Raw genomic sequence first — 18247 nt, 5'->3', positions numbered from 1 at the left:
CCCCCCGCCGCCCCAGAGCCGCCGGCGGGGACCGCCCGGCGCTGCCACCGCCGCGCTGCGCGACCTTGGGTGGATCCCTTCACCTGGGCGGTGCCCCGGCGGAGCGGGGAGAGCCCTGCCCCTGCGGCTGGGACGTTTAAGGACGGGGCGAGGCTGGTGGAGGTGAAGAACTTTTTCTTTCCTCCTGCCGTGGAAGGTGGTGCGGCAGCAAAGGTGTAAAAGGCACGGGTGGAGCAACGGCCAAGGTGACCTTGCCTGGGTGCCTGGCTGCCCGCCTCGGGCGGTTTGGAGGCCTGCCAAGCCCCCAGTGATAGGCTTCCCCTCTTTCTCCCCCAGTGACTGCGGTAGGGTCAGACATGCCCTTCTCAAACAGCCACAACCTCCTGAAGATGAAGTACTCTGCTGATGACGAGTTCCCTGACCTGAGCGTTCACAACAATCACATGGCCAAGGTGCTGACCCTGGACCTGTACAAGAAATTGAGGGATAAACAGACTTCCAGTGGATTTACGCTGGATGATGTCATCCAGACTGGGGTTGACAACCCAGGTAACGGCTGGGGACCGTTAGATCTGCATAATGATCTGTTCTCCCTCCTTACTGGAAGTGCTTCTTGACAACAGCACCCAAAGCTCTTGAGCTGCTGAGAGGCAAATCTCATAAGGCATTGAGAGATGGCTCTAAACGCATGGCTGTGTTAAAGGAGGCCTTGTTCTATCAAGCCGCGTTCCTTGCTGTGATCTGACATATCAATTCCCAGACACTTCAATTATGTAACTGCTCTGCTAAATACTTTCAATCTGGAGGGGAAAAAAAAAAACCCCAAACCAAATGCATTCTAATTATAACACAACTGGGGGGGGGAGAAAAAAAAAAGTCGGCTTACCTGGCTGTTCTGGTCTATTTCTACTCCAGACTGGTTACCTGATGTTCTCTAGCACTTCTATGAAAAAAGGGGGAGCAGATGTGTTTACATGTTAACATTACAGTATTTATTTTTACTCTAGCAATATCAAAATGGCCCAACTAAATAATCAGAGACTGCCTCCTGATGAGGAGTACCCGGACCTGAGCACCCACAACAACCACATGGCCAAAGTTCTAACCCTGGATTTATACAAGAAACTGAGAGACAGAGTCACGCCCAGTGGCTTCACCCTGGATGATGTCATTCAGACTGGGGTTGATAATCCTGGTAAAATGTGTTGAGAATATTTTGTGTGAGCCAGCTGAAGTAACTGGTGCTTTTGAATATGGTGGCTTAAAACTAATCTTGTGGAGGTGGTATTTATGAGCAGACTACAGAAATGCAGCTCTGTCTGTAGCAGAAAGAACAAAAAGCAAAGCATGCTTGCTTAGAGCAAAGCATGGTTGTTTAGGCATAAAGTTCTATCTGGTGGTCTAAATTAGCTAGTGAAATTGGATGTGCTGTGCAAATTTGTCCTAAACCAAGCTTGACAAATGAGTGTGGCTTAATGGCAACAGCTATGGGTTTCCATAGCACTGCATTTTACTAACTGGATAAAGTGTGAAATGTAGGGTCTCTCCAAATGTTTTTATATAAGAATGCATTTCTAAGTGACTAGACCTACCACTAAAGAACTTGCCTGGTTAGTGCTGTGTTGGAGTACAGCCAAACATCACCCAAACTTAGCTCTTCTGACTTTATTACCACTCTAGGGCATCCCTTCATAATGACAGTAGGATGCGTAGCTGGTGATGAAGAATCCTATGATGTGTTTAAGGAACTCTTTGATCCAGTTATTGAAGACAGGCATGGTGGCTACAAACCAACTGATGAGCACAAGACTGACCTGAACGCTGATAACCTGCAGGTATAAACTTTTGATCAATTACTGATGCCTAGTGGTCTGAGGACTGGGTAAAATTTTTGGCAGCTGCCTAAACTGATGGCTTGTGGTCTGTCCTCTCACTTTCACCCAGCACAGACCCACAGGCTGTGTGTCCAGTGCAATCAGACTTAAGAGCTTGCTTCTGTAGGATGTCAGTAGCTGGGTAGAACCAGGCAGCTGGCATGCAGCAGGAGCTTGCTTCATGTGCTGCTGCAACGTAGGTCATGCCAAACACATTCAACATGTATTTCTATGAACTATGGGCTGTAGCAGTCAAGTTAAACAACACTGTCCTAGGACTCAAGGACTGTCATGAAACTTAACATTTTCTACTATCTGATCTTGGACCTTAATTACCACCTGGTGGTCTCATACTATAGAGTAGAGATTGTTATGGCTAGGAGTAAGGATTTCTGCATGTTTTATGGGTTTCAAATGTTACTGTAGATTCTAGGAATTCCTAATGCCATGTTGATTGGCTAGCCATAGGTCATCTTGAAAATAAGAGGCTTCGGATAACAGCAGTGAATAATTCTTATTTGCAAGAGTAAACACCTACCTAAACAACAAGGGTTTGCCTCATGTTGATATCTCTAGATTGCAGATCTGAAGGGGTAACAGAAGCCCAGAAATGTCTGAAATGGACATAAAACTGATGGTCTGGTGGTATCCCTGTCTTCTAGCACTACTTAGTAGCTGTAGACTTAGCCTCAAAATAAGGCTTGTGTTACACAGATACATGAGCTAATGTTGAAGAAAATAGTCCTGAAGACAGACACTGGCTTACAGGCCCAGTAGTCAATATCTCAAGTATAAAATGGGAGCTACATGTATTTAGGGTAGGTATCTTGGCAACAGGGTTGTAGTCACTGTTTTTTTTGTCTTGTAGGGAGGTGATGACCTGGATCCCAATTACGTGCTGAGTTCCCGTGTCAGAACTGGTAGAAGCATCCGTGGATTCTGTCTTCCCCCGCATTGTAGTCGAGGAGAGAGGCGGGCTATTGAAAAGCTCTCTGTTGAAGGTAAAGTGAGAACTGGGTGCATGGGGGAAACTACTTATGTCCTTTGCACAAGAGGTGTTCTTTGCAGTTTGAAAATAGAGGCAGTTGGCGAAAGCCACCTCCCTCAAGACTTAGTCTGAATATGGAGCCTTCCCTGAAAAAGGCTCATTATATTACAGCTGCCTCAGCATTGCAGTTTGTAGCTGAGAGCAAGAGCACTTGTCAGAGGGAAGTTAGACTGCATTAAGTTGACCTTTGCTGATCTTGAAAGCTTTGTGTGTGGGGGAAAGAGGTTGGTTCATCATGGCTCAAACCTGAAGTGTAATAGGTATGTAGCAACTTCAGGGCTTGAGTCATGGTTGCAGTATTTTGTGGCTGCTTTTAATTGACTTTCATTAATGTTCAGCTTGCTTAGAGGTGTAGTCTTGCTCCAAATGTGCAATTGACTGGAGTAAGCCCTACCTTTCAGTGGAACTCGTCAGCTGCAGTTCTTTTCTATTGCCTCCCAACTCCAATATGTGAGAGGAAAGGATACACTCAAGGTGCAGTTCTGGAGACTGAGAGTGTAGTTGTTCCAAAACCTCTCAAGGGCAGGGTAACAGTCCTTGACTAGAATAATACTGTTTGTTATATTAATGACCTTGATTCTCCTTGGAAGAAAGCACTCCACTTCTACAGTTAAGCAGCACTAATGATTCTATACTGCATGTAGGGGAACAAAGGCTACTTGTATAAGCCGGGAAGGTGCAGACAAATCATCTGATACTGCCTTAAGTTCTGTAATGCCACAAAGGCATTGCCATTGCAGATGAAAGCAAGGGGGGAACCGAACCCAGCAGATCAGGCACTGCCATAGTTTGTGTGTGGTCTCTAAAGTGCTGGGAATGTCTAGCATCTTTGGTCCCATCCTAAAAGTAACTCTCTTTCAGCTCTGGGTAGTCTGGAAGGTGATCTCAAGGGGAAGTACTATGCTCTGAGGAACATGACTGATGCAGAGCAGCAGCAGCTGATTGATGATCACTTCTTGTTTGACAAGCCAGTTTCTCCTCTTCTGTTGGCATCTGGGATGGCACGAGATTGGCCTGATGCCAGGGGTATCTGGTGAGTATGCCCGGAAGGGAGGAGTCGTACGAAGTCCCTGCAAAAACATCTTGCAGTTTGGCTGTGGCTTGTTCTGTGGGGCAAAATGGCAGCTTCTGAACTCGTATTATAGAATGTAATGAGAAACTTGTGTGGTATTCTCTGGGAAAGTTGAATCTAAACCAGCAGAATTTGGACAAGTGTTAACCATGCACCACATTGGGCTGGTAGGAGCAAGCCAGTTGGCTAGCCTGTAACCAGAGCCCACCCATCCAGCACAGGTTAGTGAAACATCAGGCAATAATTGAAGCAGTTTGTGAAAGCAGGTAACTTCTAAAGGAGTAGATGTGCTACTACATTCAGCTCTTGTCCCAGGAGCAAGAGTAACTTGTGGTAACAAAACCATAGTGTTGGCTTAGCTCAGACTGGATGCATAGTTGCTCCCTTGTAGTCTCATTGCTTCTGCTTGCAGAAACTCACTTCTGCTGGACTAGTATGGCTTTACCTATACTAGTGATAAGATATCCCCCCCTGCCCCCAGAGACTCAGTGACATGAGTTGACTGATGCAGAGGTGTGGAATGGAAGGATTCTGCTTGTCAGATGTAGGTCACCTACATAAAACTCTGCATCTCAGGAGCTTCTGCAGCATAATTAACTTCCTCCCTTGTAAGCCAAGGGCTAGGTTTTTATCGGCTGGAATACTCCAATCTTATTACTGTAGCTGCTTCAGTATAACCCAGAGGAAGCATGCTTTGTTTCTGTAGGTCACCTTTAAGATTGCATCATCTACCTGCAGATTGCCAGCACTAGATAGTGCTGTCATCTGAGCATGACTAATCCACAGGCTTGAAGTGTAAATTCTCAGTGTTGTCTGCATAAATAACTTTCCTCAGGTACTAGTTAATTTTTGATCCTAATCAAGCTGAGAAATTATCAGCATGGTAAATATTGATAATAGTACTTGCTGCCAGCTGCAAGCTAGGACAAGAGGGGCCCATTGGTGTTCAGAGGTTTTTATAGCATCTCTGAAGAGCCCCGATCTAAAATTAGTAGTGAAAACTCAGCTTAGTTCTCTGATAAGGTATAAAGTGCAGTTTAACAGAATCTGACAAAATTCTGATAAAAGGCTTTGTTATACATTGTCAACATGGTGTCATTATGAACATCACTGTACAGGGCTGCCTCAAAGTCTGTACTGATCACCCTTCTGCAAACTCTGCTGAACAGATGAAATCTCTTAAAATTTGTAAACTCAGACCATGAGCAAGCTAGGGGGATGACTGGATTTTAGGGTTTGATACTGTTAGGCTGGCTAATGTTATGTTATTACTCATTCTGACCTGTTTAGATACAGGCCAATTCTAGATACCTCTTGAAAAGAGCAGGGTAAAAAAATACCAGTTTAATTCTGTTAGGTCCTGCATGGACAAAAGAAGTAAAATTAATTTCTTTGAAGAAGCAACTAAGCGAGCCTCTCAAAATAAAAGTTACAATGATGAGTAATTTGGTGCTATTACAATTCTCTTGAAAATGTCAGGTGAGACAGACAAGTTGTTTGCCTTGTCTCCTAGGCACAATGATAACAAGACCTTCCTTGTCTGGATCAATGAGGAGGATCACCTTAGAGTTATTTCCATGCAGAAAGGTGGCAACATGAAGGAAGTATTTACCCGCTTCTGTACTGGGCTAACACAGGTAAATCAATATTGCCTGAACTCTAGGTCCAAATGGTACATGTTTGTTGGGTTAGAGCTGAGACTGCAAACTCTTTCAAGCCCCCTCCAGAGTCCTGCATGGTGGTGCTTCATAGCCTGGGTCTTTGGGAACACCCTGATGAGGTCCAGAGCTGTGAGGGCTGAAACACCTATATTGTCAAAGCATTGTGGTTATGAAATCTAGAACATGTCCTCTGATGTGGCACCCTTATCCAAGTGTCTAAACTGTACTTAAAGGATTTCCACATGGTTCTATAAATCAAGCATTGAGAGACCCTGGGAGGGAGGAGAAAGTGCTTGAATGTGGATGGGCAAAGCTGGACTGAAGTTTCTAGGCTGAATGCTTTTCTCAGCTTCTAGTCTTGATATGAACTTGAGCCTTACCAGCCCTTCCCTAATCCTAACAGATGTGCCAGCTTGACATGTACTAAATCAAGCTTCCCAACAGATAGTGATTTCAGATTTCAGTGTAGCTTAAACTTAGCCTGTCTCACTGCTAGGAGCAAGATTAAGGCCTTGAAAGCCCCTTGGTGGCCCTTTTTCGAAATGGAGGGGGCTTAGTGGCTGACTTAAATAGGTGTTCAAACTATTGTGGCTGTTGCTATGTAACTGAAGCTGTAAATGAGCACTAATGGATGACCTACATCCTTCAGGCAGAGAACAATCTCTAAACATTCATTCTCTCTATTTATAGATAGAAACTCTCTTCAAGGCCAAAAACTATGAGTTCATGTGGAACCCACACTTGGGCTACATCCTGACCTGCCCATCCAACCTTGGAACGGGGCTCCGTGCTGGTGTGCACATCAAGCTACCAAACCTTGGGAAACATGAGAGTTTTGGAGAAGTCCTCAAGAGGCTTCGGCTGCAGAAACGAGGCACAGGTGAGAGATGATACAGTGATGTCCTAGTCAGGCTGCCCTAATGACACCAGCAAAAGCCTGCCTACAGCCAGAGCCATGTCTTGGTTCATGCTGGCAGTGCCTGTCACACCATCCAAAAGGTATCCTTGTAAAGCACATGGAGAGAACCAAGCCTTAGTGTATCTGGCTACCTAGGTATGTCCTTCTATGTGGTATTCTGAGCACCAGTTAAGGTAAACCTGGTGGCAGCTGTTCCTGTTGTAAGCGGGGATGGGAATTCCGATTTAACTTCTGGCTAGGAAATGGCTACAGTGGTAATTCTGACCACAGGTTAGATTGCTTATGTGTTAAAAGAATAAAGAGCTGGCCTAATGGCATGCTCAGTGGCTCATGTTGGCAGTCACATACAGCTATATCTCCCTTCATGTAGGAGGAGGCAGCAGTGGCAGCTTGTAGAGAACTGTCTTCTTGTGTTCCCACCTCAAGCTAGTGAGGGAAGAAAGATACTCACCTGCTCTAGCAGTGGTCAGTGTACTAACTAAATTTCTTGCTCCAGGTGGTGTGGACACAGCTGCTGTTGGAGGAGTGTTTGATGTCTCCAATGCTGATCGTCTGGGCTTCTCTGAAGTGGAGCTGGTGCAGATGGTGGTGGATGGTGTGAAGCTGCTCATTAAAATGGAAAAACGCCTTGAAAAAGGCCAGTCCATTGATGACCTCATACCAGCTCAGAAATAAAGCATTTTATTCTCATGCTTCCTAACTTATTGGATGAATAATAAAATGTCACTCCAGTTCAAACCCCTGGGGTCAGAGCCCACTTAGTTACACTGTAGAGAAGTCTTTCATCCATCTGTGTTAGAGTTTATTTTTTTGATGGTTGAGATGTTGCTGAAAACAAAATAAACTATTGTTTTGGCCTGAGATGTCTTAGATGTGTTAACTGACTGTCTTTTGAGATTTAAGTGACTTGTTTTTTGTAGTTATGCTAGATGGGCTGGTTTTGTGTGCTAGCGTATCTTCCTGGCTGTGCTGCTGCAGTCTATTCAAGTTGAAGTGTGGTTAAAGTAGTGTCAAAGTGAACCTTTAACTTGATTGTAGTTGCTGTAAATTTGAGAACTAGTGTTAAACATGAGTCACTGCGAACATGTCCTACCTCCGAGGCTTTGACTTGTGCATCTGCTTGTGGCAACTGTAAACTGTCATTATCCTGACTACAGCAAGCCAGGCTGACTCCTGTGAGGGAGGGGAGACAGATCTGGGTACAAAAGGCTACTGTTTTCAGACAGGTCCTCCAGGGGCTACAGGCAATACTCTGAGGTCAGACTTCAGCCCATAATAATACCACACTAAGCCTGTTTGTGGGGAGAAGATCACATCTTTAGAGATGTGCAGAGAGTTGGTGTAAACAACTAATTGTTCTTTTGGGGGTAAGGCGTGAGGTGAAACTTAAACTCATTCTTCTTAAGTGGTTTCAGCTCAGCCAGGGAAGTGATGAGGGCTGTAAGCTACTAGTTACAGGAAAAATACAGATAACTAGCTTTCTTCAGCTGTAGCAGTTATGCCATGAATCTAAAAGCAAGCAGTATAGTTAGAACATGCTAAATGGTTGGGTTTTTTTCCAAACTGGGTCTGGCTTGCAAGCTCAGGCTGTTCCTCTGGGTGTGAGTTTACAGTGTTACATCAAGTAAGTCTTATCCAGAATGGCTGTAGTCAGTGTATGCGTGTGCTTGCTGTGTGGAAGCATCACATTATTAACCCACAAGAACAATGTTTTCCAGAAGTACTGATAGCTAGAAGCATCAGACCCTTAGTAACAATAGTTTTTGCAGCTTGTGCTACCTGGGAAGCAGATAGCACCTGCTCAACAGCTCTACCCACTGCTAAAACCTGGCTTTTATAGGGGGAGTGTGATGAAAGGTTGATACATAGCTTCACAGTGTGCAGCTTTATATAGGTTTGCATAGATAACTGAAGCTTTCTTTTGTAGAGGCTGTGATATTTCTAAGTCTGTGATTGCAGGCTGTCACTTAGCTAAAGTGATGATTCCAGTTTGGGTAAGCTAATTAAATTTTGGTGAGGGAAAGGCTGAGTGAATATCTCAGATGAGATTTTTTTTTTTTTTTAATGTAGCTTTCTACGTGATTCAAATTTAACTGGGTGGGGGAGAGGAGATCACATGTAAGAGTTTTGTTCTGTGCTGGGTGATGTTCCTGTATTTGAGTTAATCAGCACAGGGGTTTTTCTGTGTGAGGCTTGTGAGAGTGGGAAAGGGAAAATTGTGCAAGAGACAACCGGTTGGTTCTGTATATTCTTTAGATCCCCCTTGCTGTGCTTCATGTCACTGTTCACAGACGCTTGGTGAATAGCTGGTGCTGTATCTTGTAATCAGAGAGTGTTCATTTAGTGGCACCTCTCCTCAACACGGTGTCGTTACTGCACTCACAGCAATTATCTAATGGAAGGAGGGTGCCTGAAAACTTGTCTATTTTTTTCTAGCTATATCAGCTGGACTAATAAAAACATCTCTCTCCCTATGCATCTTGTTTCTCCTATGTCCTTAGCCCATCAGAGCTGCTACATCTCTCTGTCTCATTTTAGCTCCTGGGTCCCCACAGTCTGAGGTAGGACCTGTAGCTGGCTAAAAAATTATGGTCAAAGCAGCGAGCTAGTCTTCAATGCTTGCATCTAACTAGAAAATGTTTCTTTTTAACTGGTTTTCTTTCCCACCCACCACCTTTGCTGTGTTCCCTCCTGTTGCTGCCACAAGGAATAACATGACCGTGCTTTTGTTTCAGCTTGTACAAAGCAATTGAAAATATTCCAGAGAATGAACGTGTCACGGCAAAAGGCTGGACACAGTGACTTAGCCCAGCTGGAACTTGCTAAAAAACCTGTGATCAAGAGCGAAATTAAACCTCCCACCCCCTCGCCTTGAAAGCTTTGGTTTGATTCTCAGCATTACTCACCGTCGTGCCCTGGGTGCCTACCGTGGGTCACTCGGATACTGCGGCCGTACAAAGTAGGTCGTACGGAGCGGCTGCTCGCTCGTGCCTCAGGCATCTGCAGTCGGGCTGGGCATCGGCAAGCTGCTGTGGGTCAGGGGTGCCTTGGCCTTAAACTGAGGGGAGGAGAGGGGGGTCATCACTTGCAGGTGCGCTTTATACAGGGGACCTGCAATTAGCCTTGCTGGCGGAGCCACCGGTGTCACGTAGCTTTCGGGAAGGATGCGGGAGCTGGCGCGGCCGGCAGAGCCCTCCGGATGGGTGAGCTCACGCTCTGCATCACACCCAGCAGTGACGGCGTCATCCCTCACCCAGCCCGGAGCGGTGCACAGACTCCTCAGTTGGCCAAAAAAGTGCTGACGATGTGTGGGCGCGGGCTGGGGGAGGAGAGGGGCCGGGAAGCCCTTCGGGCCATGCAGGCGTGTGTTGTGTCTCGGGGCTTTCTCGTGAAGTTTCAGCTGAACTTTTCTCGCTTACAGATTCGGGAGCGGCGATGGTTGCTGCCGTCCTGCTGCCGGGGAGAGCGGCTGCGCTCTGCCGGCTGTCAGGCCGGCCTTCTTTCCCTGCCCTCACAGGCCCTGCTCCCACAGCCTGGCATGTTGCCCCTCGGCTGCCAGCTCACCCCTCGGAACACGCGCCATTTTTGTAATGTTTTCAGGGGGAATTTCTTTTTGTCACTGTCTTTCTCTTCTAAACGTTTCTCTCTCCTCAGGGGAGCCAGCTGCCTAGCCCACATTGCCCGTGTGGGCAATGCCTGCACCGGCAGCAGTCAGCCAGCCCATTGCCCTTCCCTCTCGGCACGCCTGGCACAGGGCAGCAAGTTGCCCGCTGGGACCCCCAGGGTCCATTATTCAAGAAATCAAGCTGCTGGGGAAACCGTTTACATCTCACATTACACTTACTGGCAGTAGACTGCCCAGAAATGCTCCTTATTTCACTTTCGTGCTATCTACTGGAAAATTATTCATGGTCTTTCACCCACTTGTGGACTAAGCCACACGGAGGAAGCTCAGCATTACGGCATCGACCCTGGGCACGCTGCCATGCTGTGGGAAGCTCCCAGGCCTGAGTGAAGTGTTCAAGCTCCCCACACGCTCCCTTGTGCCCCCGGCCAAGCGAGGGGACAGGAGGGCTGCTTCACGAGGAGGGAGGTCCACGTGCTCCAGGGAGGCTCCTGCTTCCTGGGACGAGGTGGCCCAACTGTGTGACTCCTCTCTCACGAAAATGAAGTACGGAGCAAGGTGGTTTTATCTGCTCACGCCTGGCGAGAGTCCTGCCTGGGGTGCAGGAGGCTGCTGCTCGAGTCCTGCCCTCCGCCTGGGGTCCTTGCTTGGCTCAGCTCAGCTCAGCTCAGGCCCAACCACAGCTGAGGCCATGGGAATGCTTTCCTCCAGCTTTCCATTTTGCCCAGCGTAATTAATCCATCACTAGGCTAAGAAGAAAAAGGAAGGCGCTATTGCCTAATGTCTCCGACACCCATCAGGGAGGGAGGAGGTTTAGGCTCCAGCCTGTCCTCAGATGAGTATTACCATATTTTTACGCAACATGGAATAGCTTGAGCAGGAGAGTTTTAGTGATTTTTTTTTTTTTTTTTTTTTTTTTTCCTCTTTGCTCCACCCACCCACCCACAAAAAATGTGGTAGCGTGGTGGGAAGGGCACTGTTCTGGGAATGGAGACAGAAATCACAGCCTTTTCATCTCCTGTTTGCTTTTCTTTTTCCCCTGGGGAAGCAGCAGGCCAGCAGGCTCCTTTGGCTGCTCTGCATTCCTCTGGCTAGTCTGCCTTCCCACCTCTTCTAAAAAACCACAGTTACAAAGCTGGAAATAAATAGCCCAGCTGACCATTTTCTCCAGCCCTCCACCAGTGGGATAGGGCACTTCTCCACCATCCTGGGGCTTCGTCAGGTTTATTTGTCCCCATTGAAGGGGGAACCAAGCCCAGCGATGGAGCAGGACACCCCATAGCCTAAGATGTTGAGATGAGACGCTAAACAGAACCAGGTCTCCTGCATCGCTTGACCCTCTTCCCCCGTCTTTGACACATCAGGGTTTACTTTCTTACACAGAAATTATGCAAGCTCCTGCCCAGCTCCATTTTGAGGCCCGGCCCGCTCGCCTTGGGTTCCCAGCCCCACAGCACCTCTGCCTCACCAGCCACCGCGCAGGAGAACCAAACGGCGAGGGCTGCCCTTGAGCTGCAGAGACGTTTGTATGTGGAGATAGGGGTTTTCCCCCACCTTTTGAAAGACCATCTTTTTTTTTTATTCAAACGCTGCATAGAGCCAGGTCGTGCGCATCAGGTGAGGAGCCGTATCTACTACACCCACAGTGTGGGTCTAGTAATTAAATTGTCAGCGTGGGCTCAGACTGGGATCGACAATTAACGGGGAAAATCTGCATTACCAGACAGGGTAAAAATAAACAGAGATGCATCCAAACCTACTGAAGATTTTTGTTTTCCTCCTCCAGGTAGTGAGTAAGACTATGAGAAACCATATATAAAAATATATATATATGTACGTATATTTCTATATATATGTACGTATATTTCTATATATACATATGTGTGTATATATATTAATATAAACTTTCAAAGAGCAAAATGTCTCATATTTAACACCTGGGAAAAGGGATAGAAAAGGTAACACTCAGAAAAATGTGAACACCGAGGTTTTTATTGACTGTCAAAAGCTTCAGCTACAAATATAGAATGGGCAACCCTGAGCTTTCTATGATGCAATTTCAGAATAAGATCAGAACTGAAGATTAATTTGCCAGATACACATGCAAGCCCCAGATCTTTGTAAAGACCTCGGCTTCTCACTGTGTTTAGTGCAGATGGGTGTGAGGTTCAGCCAACGGCTGCAGTCTGATTGCTCTTTCCACATCCATTGACGACCAGAGAGTAAAACTGAGAATAACCTGTGCTGAAGAGACCTTGGAAGTGTCAGCTTATATTTTTGCAGTGACTTCTTGTGATGGTGTTTGATGGTAGTACTCAAGCACAGCAAAGCTTTCCTGGATTACTCGTGAATGAGCAAGACACTGAAAAATAAGTGAATTAACTCAACTGAAATCCCATGTTCTTCGGCCTGGTCCGGCAGAGCCGTTAGCATGTACACTGAGGACAGTTTTGTTGGGATGTAAATAGCGGCTGTTCGCAGTTCAAATGCTGCCATCTGTTCAAAGTGCAGCGAAACCGGAGGGAAAACCAACAGCAGGTTCAGCACTGGCGCCAGCCCTGCCCACGGGAGCTGACGGAGGCTATGCACCGGCTTTGGCACAGAGCGGATTTCTCCTGCTTCGCTGGCCTGGGACAAAGCTGGAGGTGACCACAGCAGTGAGAGGCAGACGAGATGGTTTTAGGGCACTGGATGGTGAAGTCATCTCGGACAGGAAAACTGGTGTTTCAGTAAGTGTGGGCCAGGCTTCGTCTGCCCGCAGAAACTGGCTGGTCTCCCTCCACAGCTGTGGTGAAATCCCCTGAATCATCGCTAATCACTGCTCGGGCTAATGATGTTCCCAGGCTCCTGGGCAGAGCGTGCCTGTGATCACTGGGAAGCCGGCAGAGCTGTCCTGTGCTGGCGGTGCCGATCCGGAGGGACGTGCTGGAAGTGAGTGACTGAACGTGTGTCCAGATGGGCACAAAAGGAGAGGTCTCCAGTGGGGTGAACGCCAGGAAAGCCATGGGACCATGCTGCTCCACAAGTGGGCTGTCTTCAGCAAGGGGTATCGGGATACCATCGTATCGGATCGCTGCTGCAACAGCCTCCGAGTTGGGACTTGTCTGGGGAGAGACGGCTCCAGAGATACTCATGGGAACGTGCATGAGAAGAGGATTGCAATGGACAGGAGCGCTTATGGGCCCAGAGCGTCAGCTCCTCGCCATGGGATACTGATGGCTGGCTTTTTTTTTTTTTTATAAGCCATTGTTTTAAGGCAAAACATCGTTGAGCATCTTGAGGATGCTCTTTTCCCTAGAGCTGGAATAAGTGCCTTACTTCCTTCTCTCTGCCTCAGGGACATCATCCCTGCCCCTGCCAGGCCAAGGGGACATGCTGCTGCCAGTCCCACTTCCCCTCCTCTGTCTGGTGGGTGGCACGGGGTGCTCTCTGCTCCCATGGAGGGGTGCCTGGTGGGGCCCCAGCAGTGCCCCAGACCTTGCACCTACCTAGAGGGTGGAAAGGGCCATGAGTAATCAACAGCTCAGCTATTTCCCACTGCTGAAAGCCTCGGGAGAGGCTTGAGGATTTCTTACAGCTGTTCTGGAGGCCAGAGGAGAGCAGAGGAGGGAACGCAAGGCCGGGCACGCATGGACGCCTGTGCAAGTGCTGCAGTATACCCAGCCACCCCCAGCGCTCAGTCTCAGTGCCCACCAGGTGCTCTGGGCATCTTCCTATTCTGCCTGTGCCTCTCCAGATGCTGATCCCCAGCCCGTGCTGGCTCTCACAGCATCCCAGAAGGTCCATCCTTCCCCCCCTGCCGCCCAAACTCTTGTGAAGCCCCATCCCAGCAGCAGGAGGTAAGTGCTGGGGAAGGGTGCACCTCCCCACCGCAGTGATGTCCCAAAGGGCTGGGTCCTGGCCAGCATCCCTGGCCACCGGTGATCATACAGACCATTTCTCACTGCAAAGCACCTCCCGACTGCATTAACGTGGAAGAGAGTCAGGTTGAGAGGCAGTAGGGATTGCACCAGCCAGCTCTCTGCAGGGCTGTGTGAGAAGCACACTAATGTCCAGCTGCTGCATATCACACCTTGCATCTGAGCATCACTTTACCCTTGTGCAATAGCTAAACCGCCCATCGGTTATCTCACCAAAGTGCTTGCTTTGACTTACTCATGCTGTGGGGTGCTATGAAGTGGGGCAGGGCTGAGGGCTCATCTAGGCGAGCTATCCTCACAGCTTGCTGCAGGGGACTGACCAAACCAGAGCCATAAGCTACGTGTTTTCTGTTACTTGGTGGTTTGGCCTTTTGGGGGGGCTTTTTTTTTTTTTGGTGGTTTTTATTTGCAATGAACGCTGTGGTTTGTGAAGACACTTGTCAGCAGGATGGAGACCTTGCAGCTTAGCATGGGGAGAGCTGCCTGCCTCGGATTGCAGGCAGCAGCCTGTGTCACTGCTGAGCCAGAATAAGGTGATGAGGACAACCTCAGCAGGGGACAGAGAAGGTCCATCTCTGCCGGACCTGCCGCTTGCTGCTGTGGGGCAACACCCCCAGCACAGGGGGCTGGTTTCGGAACGTGTCAGAGGGGAAGGGGCCCTGTGGCAGCACAGGGCTCTGCCTTGGTTCATGTGGCTCACTTCCTGGCAGTAACCTAAACTTTGGACAAAACCAGGCCCCAGCCCCAGCGGGGAATCACCAGTCTGGCCCCAGCAGCCACCCCTAGAGCATCCAGCCTCCTCTCCCGCTGGCCGTCGCAGAAGTTCAGCAGCAGTTCGTGCCGGGGGTTACTTGTGTCCTCACACATGCAACAGGATTGCATGTTTCAGGATGCAGCCCTGGGCTGCTACCCACTGTTGGAAAGGCACTGCATCCCTCTCCTCTCCTGGGGGGACCATCCCTCTCCTCTCCAGGGGCTGAGCACCCCTCCCACAGCCCTTTCCCCCTCCTCTTGAAATGTTTTTGAATTGATTCAGGTAGTCCTGGTGCCTCGGCATGACACCCTTGAACACCTGGCTGGGAAAACCCTTCAATGTAGTATAAACCACAGTTTTAAAGGCAGACAAAAATTTATTTTGTTTTTCCTAACACGGAATAAAGGATCAGCCCTTGAGCAGTATTTATGAGAAATGACACCAAGCGGTGGGTCAGCTGGAGCACCCGGAGCCCCTGAAGAGGCATAAGACAGCAGATGGCCAGTGTATCTTTACCAAATACTTTTATATAACCAGTGTCAAAGCCAGCAATGACTTGGCTTTGCAGTTAGACTATGTGCCCTTTTAGCCTTTACTTTCCTGGGATACCTGTACACCGTCCTCCCCTTTTGACATCCTTTCCATTTTGCTTGCCATTGACATGGCCACATAGAGATTTTTCATACAACTTAGTTCTGAACTGAAGCCTCCACCAAGAACAACTCCTCCGAAGATCCATCATCTTGTACAGGAGTTGTTTAAGTGCCCAGCTGATGTGCCTTTCAGCTCAGTTTATTCACTTTCAGTTAAAGCCAGCCCTGAGCAGGGATCACTGAAAACACAGATTAGATTACCTAAAAGGAATTTGGAATAAACACATCAAGAAGATATAGAGAAACAGTGAAATGTATTTATAAACCTAAGAGCTATTCGAGGCTGAATGGGCATGGGAACAGTTATTACAAAGACTTATAAAACTTAGAAGTAAGGTAAAACAATTTTTAAGATACTAAGAAATATCTTCCAGTGGGTACCAGTGGGGGGGGGGGGAACACTTTGTTGTTTGCCGGCACTTAGTCCCATGATGCTTTCAAACACAAACATCCATCATTAAACCTTTGTTAATTCTCCCTTCTGATTTTTGTGTGGGTCATTTAGCATTACTTAATACTGAGCTTAGGGGAAAACCTAATAAGCCAACCACTAATCTTTGAACTTGGCACATAATTCTCCGTTTGCTATTTCTCAACATGTTCTTTCTTGTCCTTCCACCTCACTGAGAAAAACCCTGGAGTGCGGGCAGAGGTAATTGCAGACAGCAGCAGCAAGCTGGCCACAGCGGCGAGCCTGTGCCCACGCTGGCACTTGGGACATGGTGGCCGTGGACTAGTGGCTGCAGTTTCCAAACGAGCTGTTGTGGGAGATATTTTGGGACTTGGAAATGAGCGTCTCAGAAAAGGCAACCTGTGGTGAGGGACTGTTATCAAGCCACACTGAGACTGCGCGATCTTTGGAAAATAAGACAAAAAAATTAAATACATATATATTTATTTTAAGCAACAACACTTACACTCTGCATGAAGCATGCAGCTAAAGCATATTTTAGAAGCAGCTGAAATCTTGTCAGTATTTTCTTTCCTTTCCAAGGTAGGAAAGGGGGGGATGCGATGCTAACCTAGGAGAAGGACATCTCTAGGGCTAGGCTTTGGGGACATCAACAACAGTGAAACTGCAGACTCTGGTTTGGGGAAGAAAACAAGATCACTCCTTCAGCTTATGCCAGGCTTAGTACTAATGGTACTTTGCATTTGTATAATGTTCCATTTAGCAAATCATTATGCAGGCTTTTAATTGTTAGCCCCATTTCACAGTGTGGAGGAAGCAGCTTTGCTGAGGCTGGGGACAGCAGCTCTTGGACATGGTCCTCTGCCTTCCTGCTCACCCTTTTCAGAGATGAGGGTTGACCTGGTCACTCTTTGTCTTCTCCAAATGGAAAAAAAAACCCACAACCCAATCCTGGTTTAAGATGCAGAATCCACCCTTAGCTGAGTGTCTCTCTCACGTACAAATTCACTCACAGTCCTGGGCGAGGATTTTGCCCGAGTATTTTTGTCCCAACTAGTTGGATTTTATTTATGCCCCTTTTATTCTGTTCCTTCCTCGAGATTAAAAAAAGCCCAACAACAAAAGTAAAAATAAAGTACAAAGGTCTCAAGACAGCTCAACCTTTCCCTGCTGCCCCTCCTGCAGAAATAGAAAATTCCTGCAGAATTTCTCTTGGGAATGGAAAAGACTGTAAAGAGCACGTTATCAGAGACGAAGAGCCTTGTGGTCCACTCACAGCTGGAGACCCTGGTCCCCCCCACAGCTCACCTCCCACCAGCGTGGAGATGGCACCAAAGGGGACATCACCCTCCAACCCAGCTCAGGGCAGACCCTTGCACCAACCCAAGCACTAGCAGGAATAAAACCCTGCAATAGATGAGGCCGACTCCCGGTCCGCAGCTCCCCAGCTCCTTGTTTCAGGTGCTGGGCTTTGTCCTCCAAGTTTTGTCCCACACCCTAAAATGGCCAAAACTTGGAGGACAAAGCCCGGCACCTGAAACAAGGAGCTGGGGGGCTGTGGACCAGGACGGGCAGCAGGAGTAGTTGCAGAGAGCAGGGACCACAGCGAGGGTCCACCCGAAATAAGGAAAGGGGGTAAAAGCAGGGGAGAGATCTTGCAGGGTGAAAGTGGGGTCAGAAAGCCAAGGCCAGAGCAGTGCTGCCCTGGCAGGCTTCACTCTCTCGTTCTCATGGAAACAGGAGTGATGCCCTTCAGCTTGGCTGTTTTCTCAGCTTATTTTTAAAGGTGGCTCCTGTTTATGCTGGAGAGCATTTCAGCAGCCCCCTTCCCCGGGGGCTCCCCCTGGCAGGACCCTGGGGTGGCCTTTGAGGAGCAAGGCAACACCGCGAGGCACAGGAGGGAGAGCTGCCCCTGTGCTGGGAGAGCACTATCTAATCAGGGCGACAGCTGGAGCCCCGTAAACGGCAGCGCCAGCGAGCCCCAGCCCTGCACGCCAAGGAGGCTCTGACAAGCCAGTGGTAACTCCCGTATCTGCTATAGGTCAAAGTCACATTCAGCAGAGGCCGGGAGCGCAAGCTGGCGTCTTTCAACTTCCCCTCTACACTGAGCAGATGAGGAATCTTTTAACAAAAAAAAATCTCACTTGGCCCAAGCACAGGAAAACAGCCGCCTTTTGAGTAGTTGGGTCAAGCAAGAGACTTCCAAATCAGGGCATCCCAGTCCCCCCTGTGGCCCTCGTGGTGCCTGCATGCGAGCTCTGAATGGGGAATGCGCTTTTCTCCCTGTGCTAGGAATCGGTGCCTGTCTG

General features: G+C 48.2%; 1 protein-coding gene across 2 annotated transcripts in view; it reads left to right on the top strand.

Moving 5' to 3' along the window:
- Window positions 1–7437, top strand: part of CKB (creatine kinase, brain) — an 8005-nt gene extending 568 nt beyond the window's left edge. The window contains exons 2-8 of one of the 2 annotated variants that reach the window (XM_010565425.1): window positions 1008–1195; window positions 1681–1835; window positions 2743–2875; window positions 3784–3955; window positions 5508–5631; window positions 6346–6535; window positions 7071–7437. In XM_010565425.1, coding sequence (XP_010563727.1) covers window positions 1018–1195; window positions 1681–1835; window positions 2743–2875; window positions 3784–3955; window positions 5508–5631; window positions 6346–6535; window positions 7071–7249 — 1131 coding nt within the window. In that variant the 5' untranslated portion in view covers window positions 1008–1017 and the 3' untranslated portion in view covers window positions 7250–7437. Of the gene's footprint in view, window positions 1–336; window positions 550–1007; window positions 1196–1680; window positions 1836–2742; window positions 2876–3783; window positions 3956–5507; window positions 5632–6345; window positions 6536–7070 lie in introns of both variants that reach the window. The other variant, XM_010565424.1, reaches the window with a different exon arrangement.
- The last annotated feature ends 10810 nt before the right edge of the window (window positions 7438–18247 follow it).

This window comes from Haliaeetus leucocephalus, unplaced genomic scaffold (assembly GCF_000737465.1).
Source record: "Haliaeetus leucocephalus isolate CR32 unplaced genomic scaffold, Haliaeetus_leucocephalus-4.0 Scaffold191, whole genome shotgun sequence".
Classification (NCBI taxonomy): Eukaryota; Metazoa; Chordata; class Aves; order Accipitriformes; family Accipitridae; genus Haliaeetus; species Haliaeetus leucocephalus.
Note: the sequence above shows the minus strand (reverse complement) of the source record. Positions and strands in the feature narration are given on the sequence as shown.